The following is a 13,713-nucleotide window of genomic DNA, read 5'->3' as shown; positions in this document are numbered from 1 at the left end:
ATTGGATAAGGTCTGCTGTTTGTTAGTGTAGCCTAATAAATTAGGAATATAATAATAATAATAATAATAATAATAATAAAACAATTACACTAGCCCTTATAAGTACTCAATTTTGTTTATGGAAGTGAAGAAATTATTTATTGCCAATGACAGGTGTTGGATATATAATTGTCTGAGTAGATTTGTATGGTTTATTATTTCAGTATATTTTATTATTTATTTATTATTGTTTTATATTTGATAGGCCTATATCAATATATGGTATACATTTAGTCTCACAAAGTACCATGCATTTTCATCTGATAAAATACTATGGTATCAGTGTCATGCTTGTTGTAAATTTCTCATAGCCTTTCTGCTTCCAAATGCAATGATACTTTGAGTCAATGATATCATGATGCAAACATCAACTGCCTCTTCTATAGCTCAAGTTTCATCCCTATGATGTGTAAACTCTAAAGATGACATAAAAACAAGAGCAGCAAATGCAGCAGAGTTGGATTAATGTAGGTCTATCCAAAGCAAGCTGATAATGTATGTGGATTATTGCATATAAGTGAATATTACAATTGGTGCTTGAAACTTATTACTGTATTTACAGGTAGGCCAGTGTATACCATTAAATCACAGAAGGAATTCTTGATCATGACAACTTATGGAAACTGACAGCCACGATCATACTGTTTTCAAATGCTAAGTGACCTTAGTGACACTGGAGAAGGGCTCACCCATGCCAGTAGCCTCACCCCTTTTAATTTGAAGCCTCATGGAGGGCATGTTGAGACATGATTACTGTCACTCAGCATGTGATTAATAATCAAAGCATGTTAAAACTTATGATTAACAGTATTATCCCATATATATCTTGCAATCAAAACTTCTGGAGATGCTGTGTTGCAAAAAATATTTTCTTACTCAATATTTTTGTCTTGTTTTCCAGTACAAATATCTAAACATTCTTAAATCAAGATACTTTTACTTGAGAACCAAAGATATTAAGTCTTGTTGTCTGAAAAAATCTATCAAAAGTATGTTTATGCTTAAAACAAGAAAGCATTTCTGTCAGTTGTTAAAGAAAAAAATAATCTAAAGTGAAAACTAACTTTCTTACTCAACTGATTCTTGTTTTAAGCATAAATGTCATTCAGTTTGTTAAGGTAACAGAATAACAATGAAAAATACATCTAAATCAATTATTAACCTTAATTTCAACAGTTAATTCCAACAGAAACATCCACTTTTGGTATGGCAAGATGTCTTAAAATATTTCTTTTTCTAACATTTAAACTTAGATACATTATTAGATTACCCTTTGACTTTATGAATACACATAAATGACAGCTTTATGATTTTTTTGTTTTTGTTTTTTTTTTTTTTTTGTTTTGTGCATTCATTTAAAGACCGCATGTACCATTTTTTTTTTTTTTTGTCACTGGTGTTACCTTACTTCTCTGGCAATTTTAAACGTTTTTATGAAATATTATTTCTCAACTTTTTCAGCACATGCAGTCAGAGTTACAGAAAAATAATGATAATGCAAAAAATAAGGAGATTATGTGTTATTTTATTTTAATCAAAATGGCTGCTGCAAGGTATCAATCCACATGTTGTCAATCATGGTAAACTCACTAAATCAAGTAGTTTAATCCATTTGTATTCTAGTTTTTTTAAAATTCGCTAACAATAAAGTAGGTCATACCAGTGACTTCAACTAAAAGCTTCATATGAAATTATGATTTTCTAATTAAAATTTCTGATAACTGAAAAGAGACAGTGGACTTTCCATTGGCCTTTCTTCATTCTTCAGATTTTTGTTAAAGGTAACACCACTGAGTCAGTGACACAACTCCAGGGGACCGCTACTTTCATTATATATTTTATAATATTTATTTGGCATTTGTTTTTGTTTTTTTAATGTCATTTAAATCATATATTTGATAGTTATGTATACATTATTGTATTTTAAATGGTAGAAAAACCTCTTTTAAGTAGATTCATACTGTCTTCGTTACGTTAAGTACTGTATTATTACTGTATTATTACTGTATTGTTTCCTGTCTATCTAAAAGAAACTATAATACGGTAGAAAACCCTGTTTCTGAGCTCAAAATAAAGCACTTTCCCTCTGTACATGACTGTGGGGACAAGCACCTCTGGAAAATTTTTATAATTAATTAAAAAAACAAATATTGCCACATTTATGACTCAAGAAGGTGTAATTGTTCAAATAACATATTGTTTCATTTTAAAATATATAAAAAATTGTAATCCTAAAGTTTTTTTCAAGTGTAATATTTCTGTAAAGGCTAGGGACAGAAAAGTGGCCAGTTAATATTATTTAATGGACCTGAGCTAACATGAACTAACAATAAACAGTTGTATTTTGTTACTAACCTTTACAAAGATGAATAAATACTGTAACAAATGTATTGCTCATAATGTTATTAACCAATTTTAACTAATAGGGCCTTGTAAAGTGTTACCGCATAAAGAAATTTTACTACATAGAATTTGTTTTGTGCAGAGTTTTACCACCAGATGATGCCAGTGAGCTCGTCATTGTCAAAGGTAAACAACTTTAGGTTTATATTGGCATGTTGATACAGGCTACCACCGCCAGGGGGAGCACTAAGTGCTGTCATTTTTGTTTTGTACCATTAAAGATAAATTAGCACTGAATCACTGTAATTATCACTCTTATTCAACATTATGAACATTTCGAGTGCGTATTTTTCTTGATCATATTAGATATAATTCCCCTTAATCAATCTTTCTTTCTTTCTTAATAAAATGAACCATTTTCACTTTTCTCATTTTACAGCGTCCTTAAAATGCTCTTCTCGTTTGCATTCTCTAATTTCTTGCAGAGCCCAGGCTTTGTTTTCTCGAGCTGACGGGACTATCCCTCGCGGCGGAGGACGACGCACGCGCGTGCGCGGAGGAACACGACATGCCAGTCTTCTCCTGTAAGAGCTCGGCTCTGTCCGCTCTGTCATTGTAATGCAGCAAGCTGTGATCATGGACAACTTCTCCGAACGACCCGAAGATAAACGTTAAACTCCCCTCACCTAACGGATCGTGCTTTTAGCGTCTTTTCTTGCGCTTCTTAGAAGTGAAGCACTGGTGTTTTCCTGCATTGTCCCGCGAGATCGAAAGCAGGACAGAGGGGTGAACTGAAGAAATGGTGTAACACAGCTGCTATCATATGGACCTGAAGAAGAGCACCATATCGATGAAGAAGAACGGCTGACTAGGCTATTGCATTAAACGGAACATTTGTTTTGTGAACTGACCTGCTATTATGCAGGCGATGCTGCTTGTCTATATGTAAAATCGATGTCGTAACACATCCAGATATTATTTATTGCGATTTATCTGCTACATTGTAATCGCAAAATCTGCTACATTGTAAATGCAAATCGCTGGCTGTCATTTTAGCCAGCTCGCGATGGGCAACTCAGTGACCCACCGCGCCGTTATTGACTTAACGAGGCTCTATTACAGTAAGGAGAGGGCGTCTGCAGCCTCTTTCTTTCCTTTTAAACTCAACTGACATCATGTAGCTCGGGAGGTTTGAGTTGGATCAATAGCCATTTCATCAAGCTATTTTGCGAAATGGCTTGTTAACTGGGTCAGAGAGTGACAGCGAAACTTAGGGTCCTAGAAACGCATCCTCCGCATCTATATCTACTTCACGTTCAGCTATTTATTTGTTTTGATTCCTACTTCGTCTTCATTTTAAGCCTGACAGCTGTTAGTCAACTCTCAAGTATACTAAGTCGTCTTTTGCATTGATAATTTGGGGATGACAGGATTCTTGAACAGACTGTCGTCTGGATTAACGAGAGTTTGAGGAACTTGTCCCTGACAGCCTCTCCATCACAAGCTGTAGTGTATCACCTGCCAAAAAATGGAGACGGTGGGAGACTTTGAATACAGCCGAAAAGACCTCGTCGGACACGGAGCCTTTGCAGTCGTCTTCAAGGGAAGACATAAAAAGGTAAATAAGCGCATTGATGTGCATCATTGTTCACTCGGACTGCAAATCTGGGCCATGCATCCCTATTAAAGTGAGGCATTTAAATGTCAAATTTGCATGGAAAAAAATGCATTTTAATATAGAGAAATATAGATTTGTGCAGTCAATGCATTGTGATTTTCACATCTTGTGCAAGCTCTCGCGGTCATGGCTATTCTTGATTAGAAACCGTGGGTTGTTTTTATGTAACGTGTGCTAGAATAGGTCACATACTGCTGGAGTCATTCATTCATAAAACAGCCTCCGTGAATAAGCCGTCTGACGTCAATAGTGGCCGGTCTACTTTGGGCGGAGGGACAGGACGCAGATTTTGTTATGATTTCTGCTTTATTATTTTTTTTTACATTGCCTAAATACAGAGTGTTGTTATGAGAAAATGGCAAGCCGTTTTAAAACTATCTAGTAGCTTATCTATTTTTTAATTAGTGTTTTTTTTTTTTAAATGACTTGTCCAGTATTGACTTGCATTTTATTTTTTACTAGCTAATCATTATAATCTGAAATAGTTACCTGAAGGTATATGACTCGTCCATAGACAGCAATATAACCACCACTTTCAAGGTACTAAAGACATCGTTAAAACAGTCGACGTTATTACAGTGGTTCAACCTTAATTTTTTGAAGCGACGAGAATATTTTTGTGTGTGAAAAAATAACAACTTTATTCAACAATCTCTTCTCTTCCCTGTCATTATCCTTAATGCAGTGAGCACAGTGAAAGCTTCCGTGTTTACGTCCGAATGCTGGCTCAGTATTGGCCAAAGCTGCACACGTGACGTGAGCAGCTCGACGCATGTGTGTGATGCTGACGCAGGAGCCGGCCAATAATGAGTCTGCGTTCTGACTTATGAGCGCTGGATGTAAACAACATATGAGAATGACACAGAAGAGAAGATATTGTTGAATAAAGTCGTTATTTTTGTTTTGTTTTTGCGCACAAAAAGTATTCTCGTCACTTCATAACATTAAAGGTGCCCTAGAATTAAATATTGAATTTATATTGGAATAGTTGAATAACAAGAGTTCAGTACATGGAAAAGACATACACTGAGTTTCAAACTCCATTGTTTCCTCCTTCTTAAGACCTCCTAAGAACAGGCGAATCTCAACATAACACCGACTGTTACGTAACAGTCGGGATTATTAATATGTACGCCCCCAATATTTGCATATGCCAGCCCATGATCAAGCCATTAGACAAGGGCAGAACGTCTGAATCATCAGACTAGGTAAGCAAGCAAGAACAATAGCGAAAAATGGCAGATGGAGCAATAATAACTGACATGATCTATGATATCATGATATTTTTAGTGATATTTGTAAATTGTCTTTCTAAATGTTTCCTTAGCATGTTGCTAATGTACTGTTAAATGTGGTTAAAGTTACCATCGTTTATTATTGTATTCACGGAGACAAGAGAGTCGTCGCAATTTTCATTTTTAAACACTTGCAGTCTGTATAATGCATAAACACAACTTCATTCTTTATAAATCTCTCCAACAGTGTGTAATGTTAGCTTTAGCCACGCAGCATATCCTCAAACTCATTCAGAATCAAATGTAAACATCCAAATAAATACTATACTTCCATGATCCGATGTATGCAAGCAGCATGCATGACGAACATCTTGTAAAGATCCATTTTGAGGGTTATATTAGCTGTGTAAACTGTGTTTATGCTGTTCAAGGCAAGCGCGAGCTCCGGGGGAGTGGGAGCACGAGAATTAAAGGGGCCGCAACCTATTTATCGGTGCATAGTTAATGATGCCCCAAAATAGGCAGTTAAAAAAATGAATTAAAAAAAATCTATGGGGTATTTTGAGCTGAAACTTCACAGACACATTCAGGGGACACCTTAGACTTATATTACATCTTTTAAAAAGAAGTTCTAGGGCACCTTTAAGGTTGAACCACTGCAGACATGTTGAATGTTTTAACAATGTCTTTAGTACCTTTCTGGACCTTGAAAGTGTTGATTATATTGTTGTCTATGGTCATATACCTCACAGATTTCATCAAAAATGTCTTAATTTGTGTTCCGAAGATGAACGAAAGTCTTAAGTCTTACATGAGGGTGAATAATTAATGACAGAATTTTTTGGTTGAACTAACCTTTTAAGATATTAAAAAGATCTCATTTTTGATTTTCATTCTGATTGGCGGGAATATCCTGATATAAATATTTTTAGCTGAGCTGATAATCAATTTTATATTATGATTAATAAGCGATATGATGGCAGTAACACACTTTACCTTTTTTCGCGATTTAAGTAGTAGTGATATTTCAGTGATATTTTGTGATGTACATCCGAGTGAAACGGATTATAGAAAAAGAAGATATATAGAACACGGACTTGCTTCAATTCACCGGTTGTTGATTAGATGAAAGACAAATCTGAACGCAATGCCGTCGATTGTAAGAAAAGGGTGGGTTTAATGGGAATAAATGATTGAAGATGTCTGGCGGTTCACCAGAAGGTCTAGTTATGACATTTTAATTAAACAAAAAGAAAAGGTCAAAGAAAAAAAACTGTGACATATGCATGAATTCACAAAAATATTAATAATATGCATTTAGGAAATAGATTAATTTCCATTTCATGCCACTTTAAAAGCATTCAAACTCTCTAGAATGTAGAATGAAAATCAGGAATCAAAACACTCACATGTACAGTTGAAAAAATGGTTTACTGTTCAGTTTTGTTGAAACCTGGTCTAATCTGATCAAATGCTAATATTGGCCCAGACCGATATGGTCAATGATTTATTATAAGAGCTATCTCTGCTTATATGTTTGTGTGTGTGGAAATGCTCAGTGTATGCACAGTATGTAGTACAACATCATCAGCTAAATATAGCAGGAGTAATACGATACATATTTATGATCACCTGCCTCATGCAAAGCAGCTGACTCGATACTACCAGTGAGACCGTTTTATTTTCATCCTACAAACATATTACTGTGTTCATCATCACACATGCTTATGATCACTGATTGACACATTTTAGCTGGAAGATGATGTCAAACATGCAGACTGACAGAAGACATTAATTAGCGGCATATATAGGACATTTCTACTGGTTTATTGGTTCAGTAAAGCTTGAGCATTTCAGTCTCTCGTTCCTGGATTAGATGTGATACTAAAATCAGAGACTTTGAATGCTCATCTATAAATGGGGTCAGTATAAAAGCCAACAGCGTTTTCTCTGGGTTGCCTTCAACACGCTTGGCTGAGTCGGTTTTCAGTGAGGCCAGATGAACGCAGCCACTCTTGCGTGCTGCCAGCACTTTGTTATGGCACAGTGTGCTGCAGGAACATCTCTTATTAACCTACATTTACATGAAAAGCATCGTTCTATTCATGGATTTCCACTCTGCATTGGGGACACAGTTTCTTTAAGCTGGTGTGCGGCCCTATGGAATCCCACCTTGCACAAATGCCTCTCCCAAAGGCTAAAATCCCAATTATACTATCAGCTTTGTGTGGTATCAGGTCACAAGTTCAGAAATAGATGCAGCATGCTGAAAAGAATGGCCTTGCAAATGTTAGTGATCTCAACCAAAGACTCCCACTTACAGGATAAAACATATAAATTATATAATTCATATAAATGTAATTTGGCACATGTCACCAATCTCCGCCATCCCACCTATTGATAATTGCTCTCTCTGTGTAATATTTGCAGAAGACTGATTGGGAGGTCGCCATCAAGAGTATTAACAAAAAGAATCTCTCCAAATCCCAGATTCTGCTTGGCAAAGAAATCAAAATTTTAAAGGTGAGTGTGTGCGTTTTGGCATATGTGGTTTATGAGGACACAAATGTGTATAATAACATGGGTTTTACAACGTAAACATGGTTTATGAGGACACTTCCTGTGTCCTCATAAATGTAAGAAACTTTGTTTCTTCAGTAGAACACAAATGATGATTTTTAACTCCAACCGTTGCGGCCTGTCAGTCGTATAATGCATGGCAATGGGAACTCCATCTATAAGAGTAAAAAAAAACATGCACAGACAAATCCAAATGAAACCCTGCGGCTCGTGACGACACATTGATGTCCTAAGACACGAAACGATCAGTTTGTGCGATTATGTCCAACTGCCTTGAGCATCCGGTTGGTGAGGATGCCGGAAGTGATCTCTCGCGTGTATATGTCAATGAGTGCGAGCGATTCAGCGATTGAGCATTCAGACCTCACACACCGAATGCTCAAGGCAGTTGGACATAGTGGTGTATTAGAGGAAAAAAATGATATAAATACTGTATATCGGTTTCTCGCACAAACCAATCATTTCATGTCTTAGGACATCAATGTGTAGTCACGAGACGCAGGGTTTAATTTGGATTTGTCTGTGCATGTTTTTTTTTTTTTTACTCTTAGGCCGTGTGTCCACCAATAGTGTACTTTTCCAATTGTTTTCAATGGGAACGCCACGTTTTTTAAACGCCAGGAGCGTAACGAGGCGTTGAGCGTCTTTTTCACGCTCAAGCGCAGAGAGCTCGGCGTTTTTTACTGGTCGCCTCAAGTTGAAGAAGGTTCAACTTTGAGTAAAACGCTGCGCTCATCACTGTCACTTTTTAGCCAGCCATCCAATCAGAGTGGAGGAGGGGCGAGACAAATACTACACCGGCCAACCGTCACAACATTCTTGGTGTACAGCGACATCAAACAAACAGAGAACGAAACAAAATGGATGAGAAATTAATATTGCTGGTCTCCGAACATATATAGCAAGTAATTCCACATTGTGTCGACATTTTTTGTCTGAAACAAATTACCTGCAAAATTAGTTAAAGTAATAGTGCCGCGGATATTCCATATCATAGCAACAAAGCGTCTCAACTGAAAAAAACTGCTGCACAGCTGAAGCGCTCTCAAGCGCTCACAGATAGGCGTTTTAAGCAAAGCGCCAAGCATTTTCAGCTGGCTAAAAACGCTTAGGTGGACACACAGCCTTATAGATGGAGTTCCCATTGCCATGCATTATATGACTGACACACCGCAACGGTTGGAGTTAAAAATCATCATTTGTGTTCTACTGAAGAAATAAAGTCACCCACATCTTGGATGCCCTGAGGATAAGCAGATAAACATCAAATTTTCATTTTTGGGTGAACTATCCCTTTAAGCAGCAGTACTGTTTTCAACATTGATAATTTTAGGAAATGTTTCTTAAGCATCAAATTGGCATAATAGAATGATTTCTGAAGGATCATGTGACACTGAAGACTGGAGTGATGATGCTGAAAATTCAGCTTTGCCATCACAGGAATAAATTACAATTTAAAATGTATTACAATTAAAAACATTTATTTTAAATTGTAAATGTTTACTGTATTTTTGTGTTTACTGTATTTTTAATCAAATAAATGCAGCCTTAGTGAACACAAGAGACTTTTTTCAGTACCACAGTAATTATAGACAGCATCTATTTTTTGTTTATAGGAACTCCAGCATGAGAACATCGTGGCACTCTATGATGTCCAGGTAATGGCATTTTACTCATTTATTACTCTGAATGCTCTGTTCTCACTAACTCTGAGCAGATATGCCTAGAGCTATTAGTGCTCTACTATCCACTAAGAGCTGTGAGGGCCTACAGGACTGGCCCAGTTCTTACATAACACCACCCTTCACGTGACAAGTCACATGACCTATCCTATACTAAGCCTCGCTGTACATTGCACGAGGCCTCTTTGAGAATATCACTCACATTATTCTCTAATGCTTTAAAGTCATTCAAGAGGACGTTATTTGTAAAGATATAACTATTAATGCAAAAATACATTGTGTGCAGCCCTTTATAAGTGTCTTATAGGGTACATTAGAGAATAATGTCACTGACCAGGAGGTATTAAGATTTTTTCTCAGCATCCTTGGGGCTGAATACTGCATACTGTGGTGAAAATGCCAGCCAGTTCAGTTAGCAAGCTAATTCATCCATCAATACTCTGCCTTCCTTTCTGCATCCCACCAGCAGTCTCATATAGGGGGAGGGTTTGCCTTCTCTGGAATGGTGTGGGCTGTTTAAACACCATTTCATTGGTCCAAACCCTCGGCTGACAGAGCAGGCACTGTTCTGAAAGGACGTTGATGTCTACGGCAGGATCAAGGGCAAAGCGCTGTAGGTTTAATTATGGCTGTTCTGACTCAGTCACCTATACAGCTTTGACATGTAATGCTTCCTAGTATAGTGAGGAGTCATTAAATATCCTGCACTTCCCACACAGCATGCGTCTTCCTGTGCTTATATAACACTCCCACCCGACACACACCTGCAGTGCTGATGGGGGCCCTTAGACCCCTCATCTTTCAGTTAAGCATGCTTTTCTGAATTCGTTTTTGTGCTGAACATTTTTGGTCTTCTCCTGGAAGACACTTGAGAAGAAGAGTGATTTTATGTGTAATCTATCTCTGCTCCAAGTGCAGAAGGTCTGAGTACACTACAAGTTGTTTACATCCATCTCACTGATCTCTCTAACACAGATAGTTCTTGATGATACACTGTTTATCTCCATCTGAGAACTTTTTTTTTAGTTGGTGTGAGAAATTATAGTGTTTTGTCTTGGCTGTGACGGTTAGCACCAAATTCTGTCCCACTTGGCCCGAGGTGTGTTTTTCCTCTCTGCGCTGAAATGGAGAAGTGGGTGTCAGTGGTGACGTACTGTAGCTGTTCATCAGCTGTTTCTGGAGACTTGCATGCTGAGTCGCTGATTCAGTCAGACGACCATAAATACGTTTGTGCAACACTGAGATCAGCTTCCTGCTAACTCTTGTTTTCTACATCATAGGGTCAGTCTGACTGAGGTGGAAATTTATCTTTATTTTATCCTGGAGATAAAATTCAAGTCATTCCCCCACTATATTTAAAGGGTTAGTTCACCCAAAAATGACTCACCCTTATGTCGTTCCACACCCGTAAGACCTTCGTTCATCTTCGGAACACAAATTAAGATATTTTTGGTAAAATCTGATGGCTCAGTGAGGCCTCCATTACCAGCAAGATAATTAACACATTCAGATGCCCAGAAAGCTACTAAAGATATATTTAAAACAGTTCATGTGACTACAGTGGTTCAACCTTAAAGGTGCCCTAGAACGTTCTTTCACAAGATGCAATATAAGTCTAAGGTGTCCCCTGAATGTGTCTGTGACGTTTCAGCTCAAAATACCCCATAGATTTTTTTTAATTAATTTTTTTAACTGCCTATTTTGGGGCATCATTAACTATGCGGCGATTCAGGCTGCGGCCCCTTTAAATCACGCGCTCCCTGCCCCCCGAGCTCTCGACTATAAAACAGTGCATAAACAAAGTTCACACAGCTAATATAACCCTCAAATGGATCTTTACAAGATGTTCGTCATGCATACTGCATGCATGCATCGGATCATGTGAGTATAGTATTTATTTGGATGTTTACATTTGATTCTGAATGAGTTTGATAGTGCTCTGTGGCTAACGGCTAATGCGACACTGTTGGAGAGATTTATAAAGAATGAAGTTGTGTTTATGCATTATACAGACTGCAAGTGTTTAAAAATGAAAATAGCGATGGCTCTTGTCTCCATGAATACAGTAATAAACGATGGTAACTTTAACCACATTTAATAGTACATTAGCAACATGCTAATGAAACATTTATAAAGACAATTTACAAATATCACTAAAAATATCATGTAATCATGGATCATGTCAGTTATTATCGCTCCATCTGCCATTTTTCGTTATTGTCCTTGCTTGCTTACCTGCATAACGTCTGATGACTCAGCTGTGCACATCCAGACGTTAACTGGCTGCCCTTGTCTAATGCCTTTTATAATGTTGGGAACATGGGCTGGCATTATGCAAATATTGGGGGCGTACATATTAATGATCCCGACTGTTACGTAACAGTCGGTGTTATGTTGAGAATCGCCTGTTCATCTGAGGTCTTTTAAACAAATTAGATTTATATAAGAAGGAGGAAACAACGGTGTTTGAGACTCACTGTATGTAATTTCCATGTACTGAACTCTTGTTATTCAACTATGCCGAGGTAAATTCAATTTTTGATTCTAGGGCACCTTTAATGTTATGAAGCGACGAGAATACTTTTTGTGTGCCAAAAGAACTAAACAAAATAATGACTTTATTCAACAATATCTAGTAATGGGTGATATCAAAACACTGCTTCATGAAGCTTCGAATCTAGCTGCAATTATACTAAATACTTTTATAACATACTAAAGTACTCCGTTCCCCAGTGGCAGTCGCACTTTTCTTTGTAATGGTCATGTTGAGTGCTCGAAAAATTAGTTTGGATGCCTGAAGGTAAAATATAGCTTTCTTTTCCATTTAATGATCTCACTATCACTTTGCAGATCTGTCACTTTCACTAACTTATGACACTGTAAATACACAGCATGTGAATACCTGCTTGATTGCTTCTCAAATTAAATAAATGGCCGTTCATCCCAGCAGACACTGTGAGCCGTACGCTACAGTTGAACGTGACCTTCATCAACCACACTTCTCTTGATGGCAGCACAGAGCCCTGGGGAATATTGATGGTGCTCCCTTCCGAGCCCAATTATGCTACTGTGGACTGTTTACAATCCACTGTCATTAAAGATGTTAGGAGGATTGACTTTTTTATACCCAGTCAGAGGTGTCTAGTTAAAGGAGAGCAACAGGGAGTGCTTGCCCTTTCACATTTCAACTGTGCTGTAAGAGGTGGCCCTCAGATCCCACTACACCACACAAAGCATATGTAGCACGGTTGCACTACGGCCCGGACCTGCAGCTCTGTTAACGATCTCAACCCACATGATGAAGAAGTGTGAATGGAGGCTGCTTGTGATTAATGCCAACGTCAATGCCAGTTCACACATGCTGCTTGCTTAGAACACATACACAGAGAGATGTTGGAGCATTATTGAGCTTTTTCTCAATGGGGATCTGTACCATTGGAGCTGAAGATATCACCATAGCCGTTTAATTACAGGCTTGCAGTGAGAGCTGAGCAGCTCCAGTCAAACGCTATTCAGTGGTGTCCCTGTTCTGGCAGAGAGAGGCTGGAGACCTGCTGTAATAACAGGGTGGTGATTCTTTCTTCTGCCTGAGCGAGTGTGCTTTGTGTGCTTTGCCTTTTAAAGGGATAGATCACCCAAAAAAGTCATGTAGGGCTTCATGATTAATCAAAGCAAAACCAAAATATTCAAATGTTATTCAATAATATACCAAATATTATTCTTCCCAAGCTTGTAATGAGATGTGCTTATAAACAGGCATCAAAAGAGAAGCTTTAAGGGCTCCCTGCAGATTTCTGCCAAAATAAATGCTTAATGTTAAAAAATAAATAAGTATTTGCTTTAAGTATTTAAAACATAAATATTAGTATTGTAATTTTACAGTTGTACTTTAAAATAAAATATTATTTTTCTTAAAGACCCCCTGTGGTGAAAATCAAGTTTTTAATGTTGTTTATATGTCTGTGTGGTGTTTTTAATATGCTTTAAAGGTGCCCTAGAATCAAAAATTGAATTTACCTTGGCATAGTTGAATAACAAGAGTTCAGTACATGGAAATGACATACAGTGAGTCTCAATCACCATTGTTTCCTCCTTCTTGTGTAAATCTCATTTGTTTAAAAGACGTTACGATGTTACGTAACAGATGACATAAAAG

General features: G+C 37.4%; 1 protein-coding gene across 1 annotated transcript in view; it reads left to right on the top strand.

The window, feature by feature from the left end:
- Positions 1 to 2,885: 2,885 nt before the first annotated feature.
- ulk2 (unc-51 like autophagy activating kinase 2) overlaps positions 2,886 to 13,713 on the top strand; it is a 43,727-nt gene continuing 32,899 nt past the window's right edge. Inside the window, 3 exon segments of the mRNA XM_048161082.1 lie at positions 2,886 to 4,000; positions 7,726 to 7,818; positions 9,492 to 9,533. Of these exon segments, the coding sequence (XP_048017039.1) occupies positions 3,911 to 4,000; positions 7,726 to 7,818; positions 9,492 to 9,533 (225 nt within the window). The 5' untranslated portion in view covers positions 2,886 to 3,910.

This window comes from Megalobrama amblycephala, linkage group LG16 (genome assembly GCF_018812025.1).
Source record: "Megalobrama amblycephala isolate DHTTF-2021 linkage group LG16, ASM1881202v1, whole genome shotgun sequence".
Taxonomy (NCBI): domain Eukaryota; kingdom Metazoa; phylum Chordata; class Actinopteri; order Cypriniformes; family Xenocyprididae; genus Megalobrama; species Megalobrama amblycephala.
Note: the sequence above shows the minus strand (reverse complement) of the source record. Positions and strands in the feature narration are given on the sequence as shown.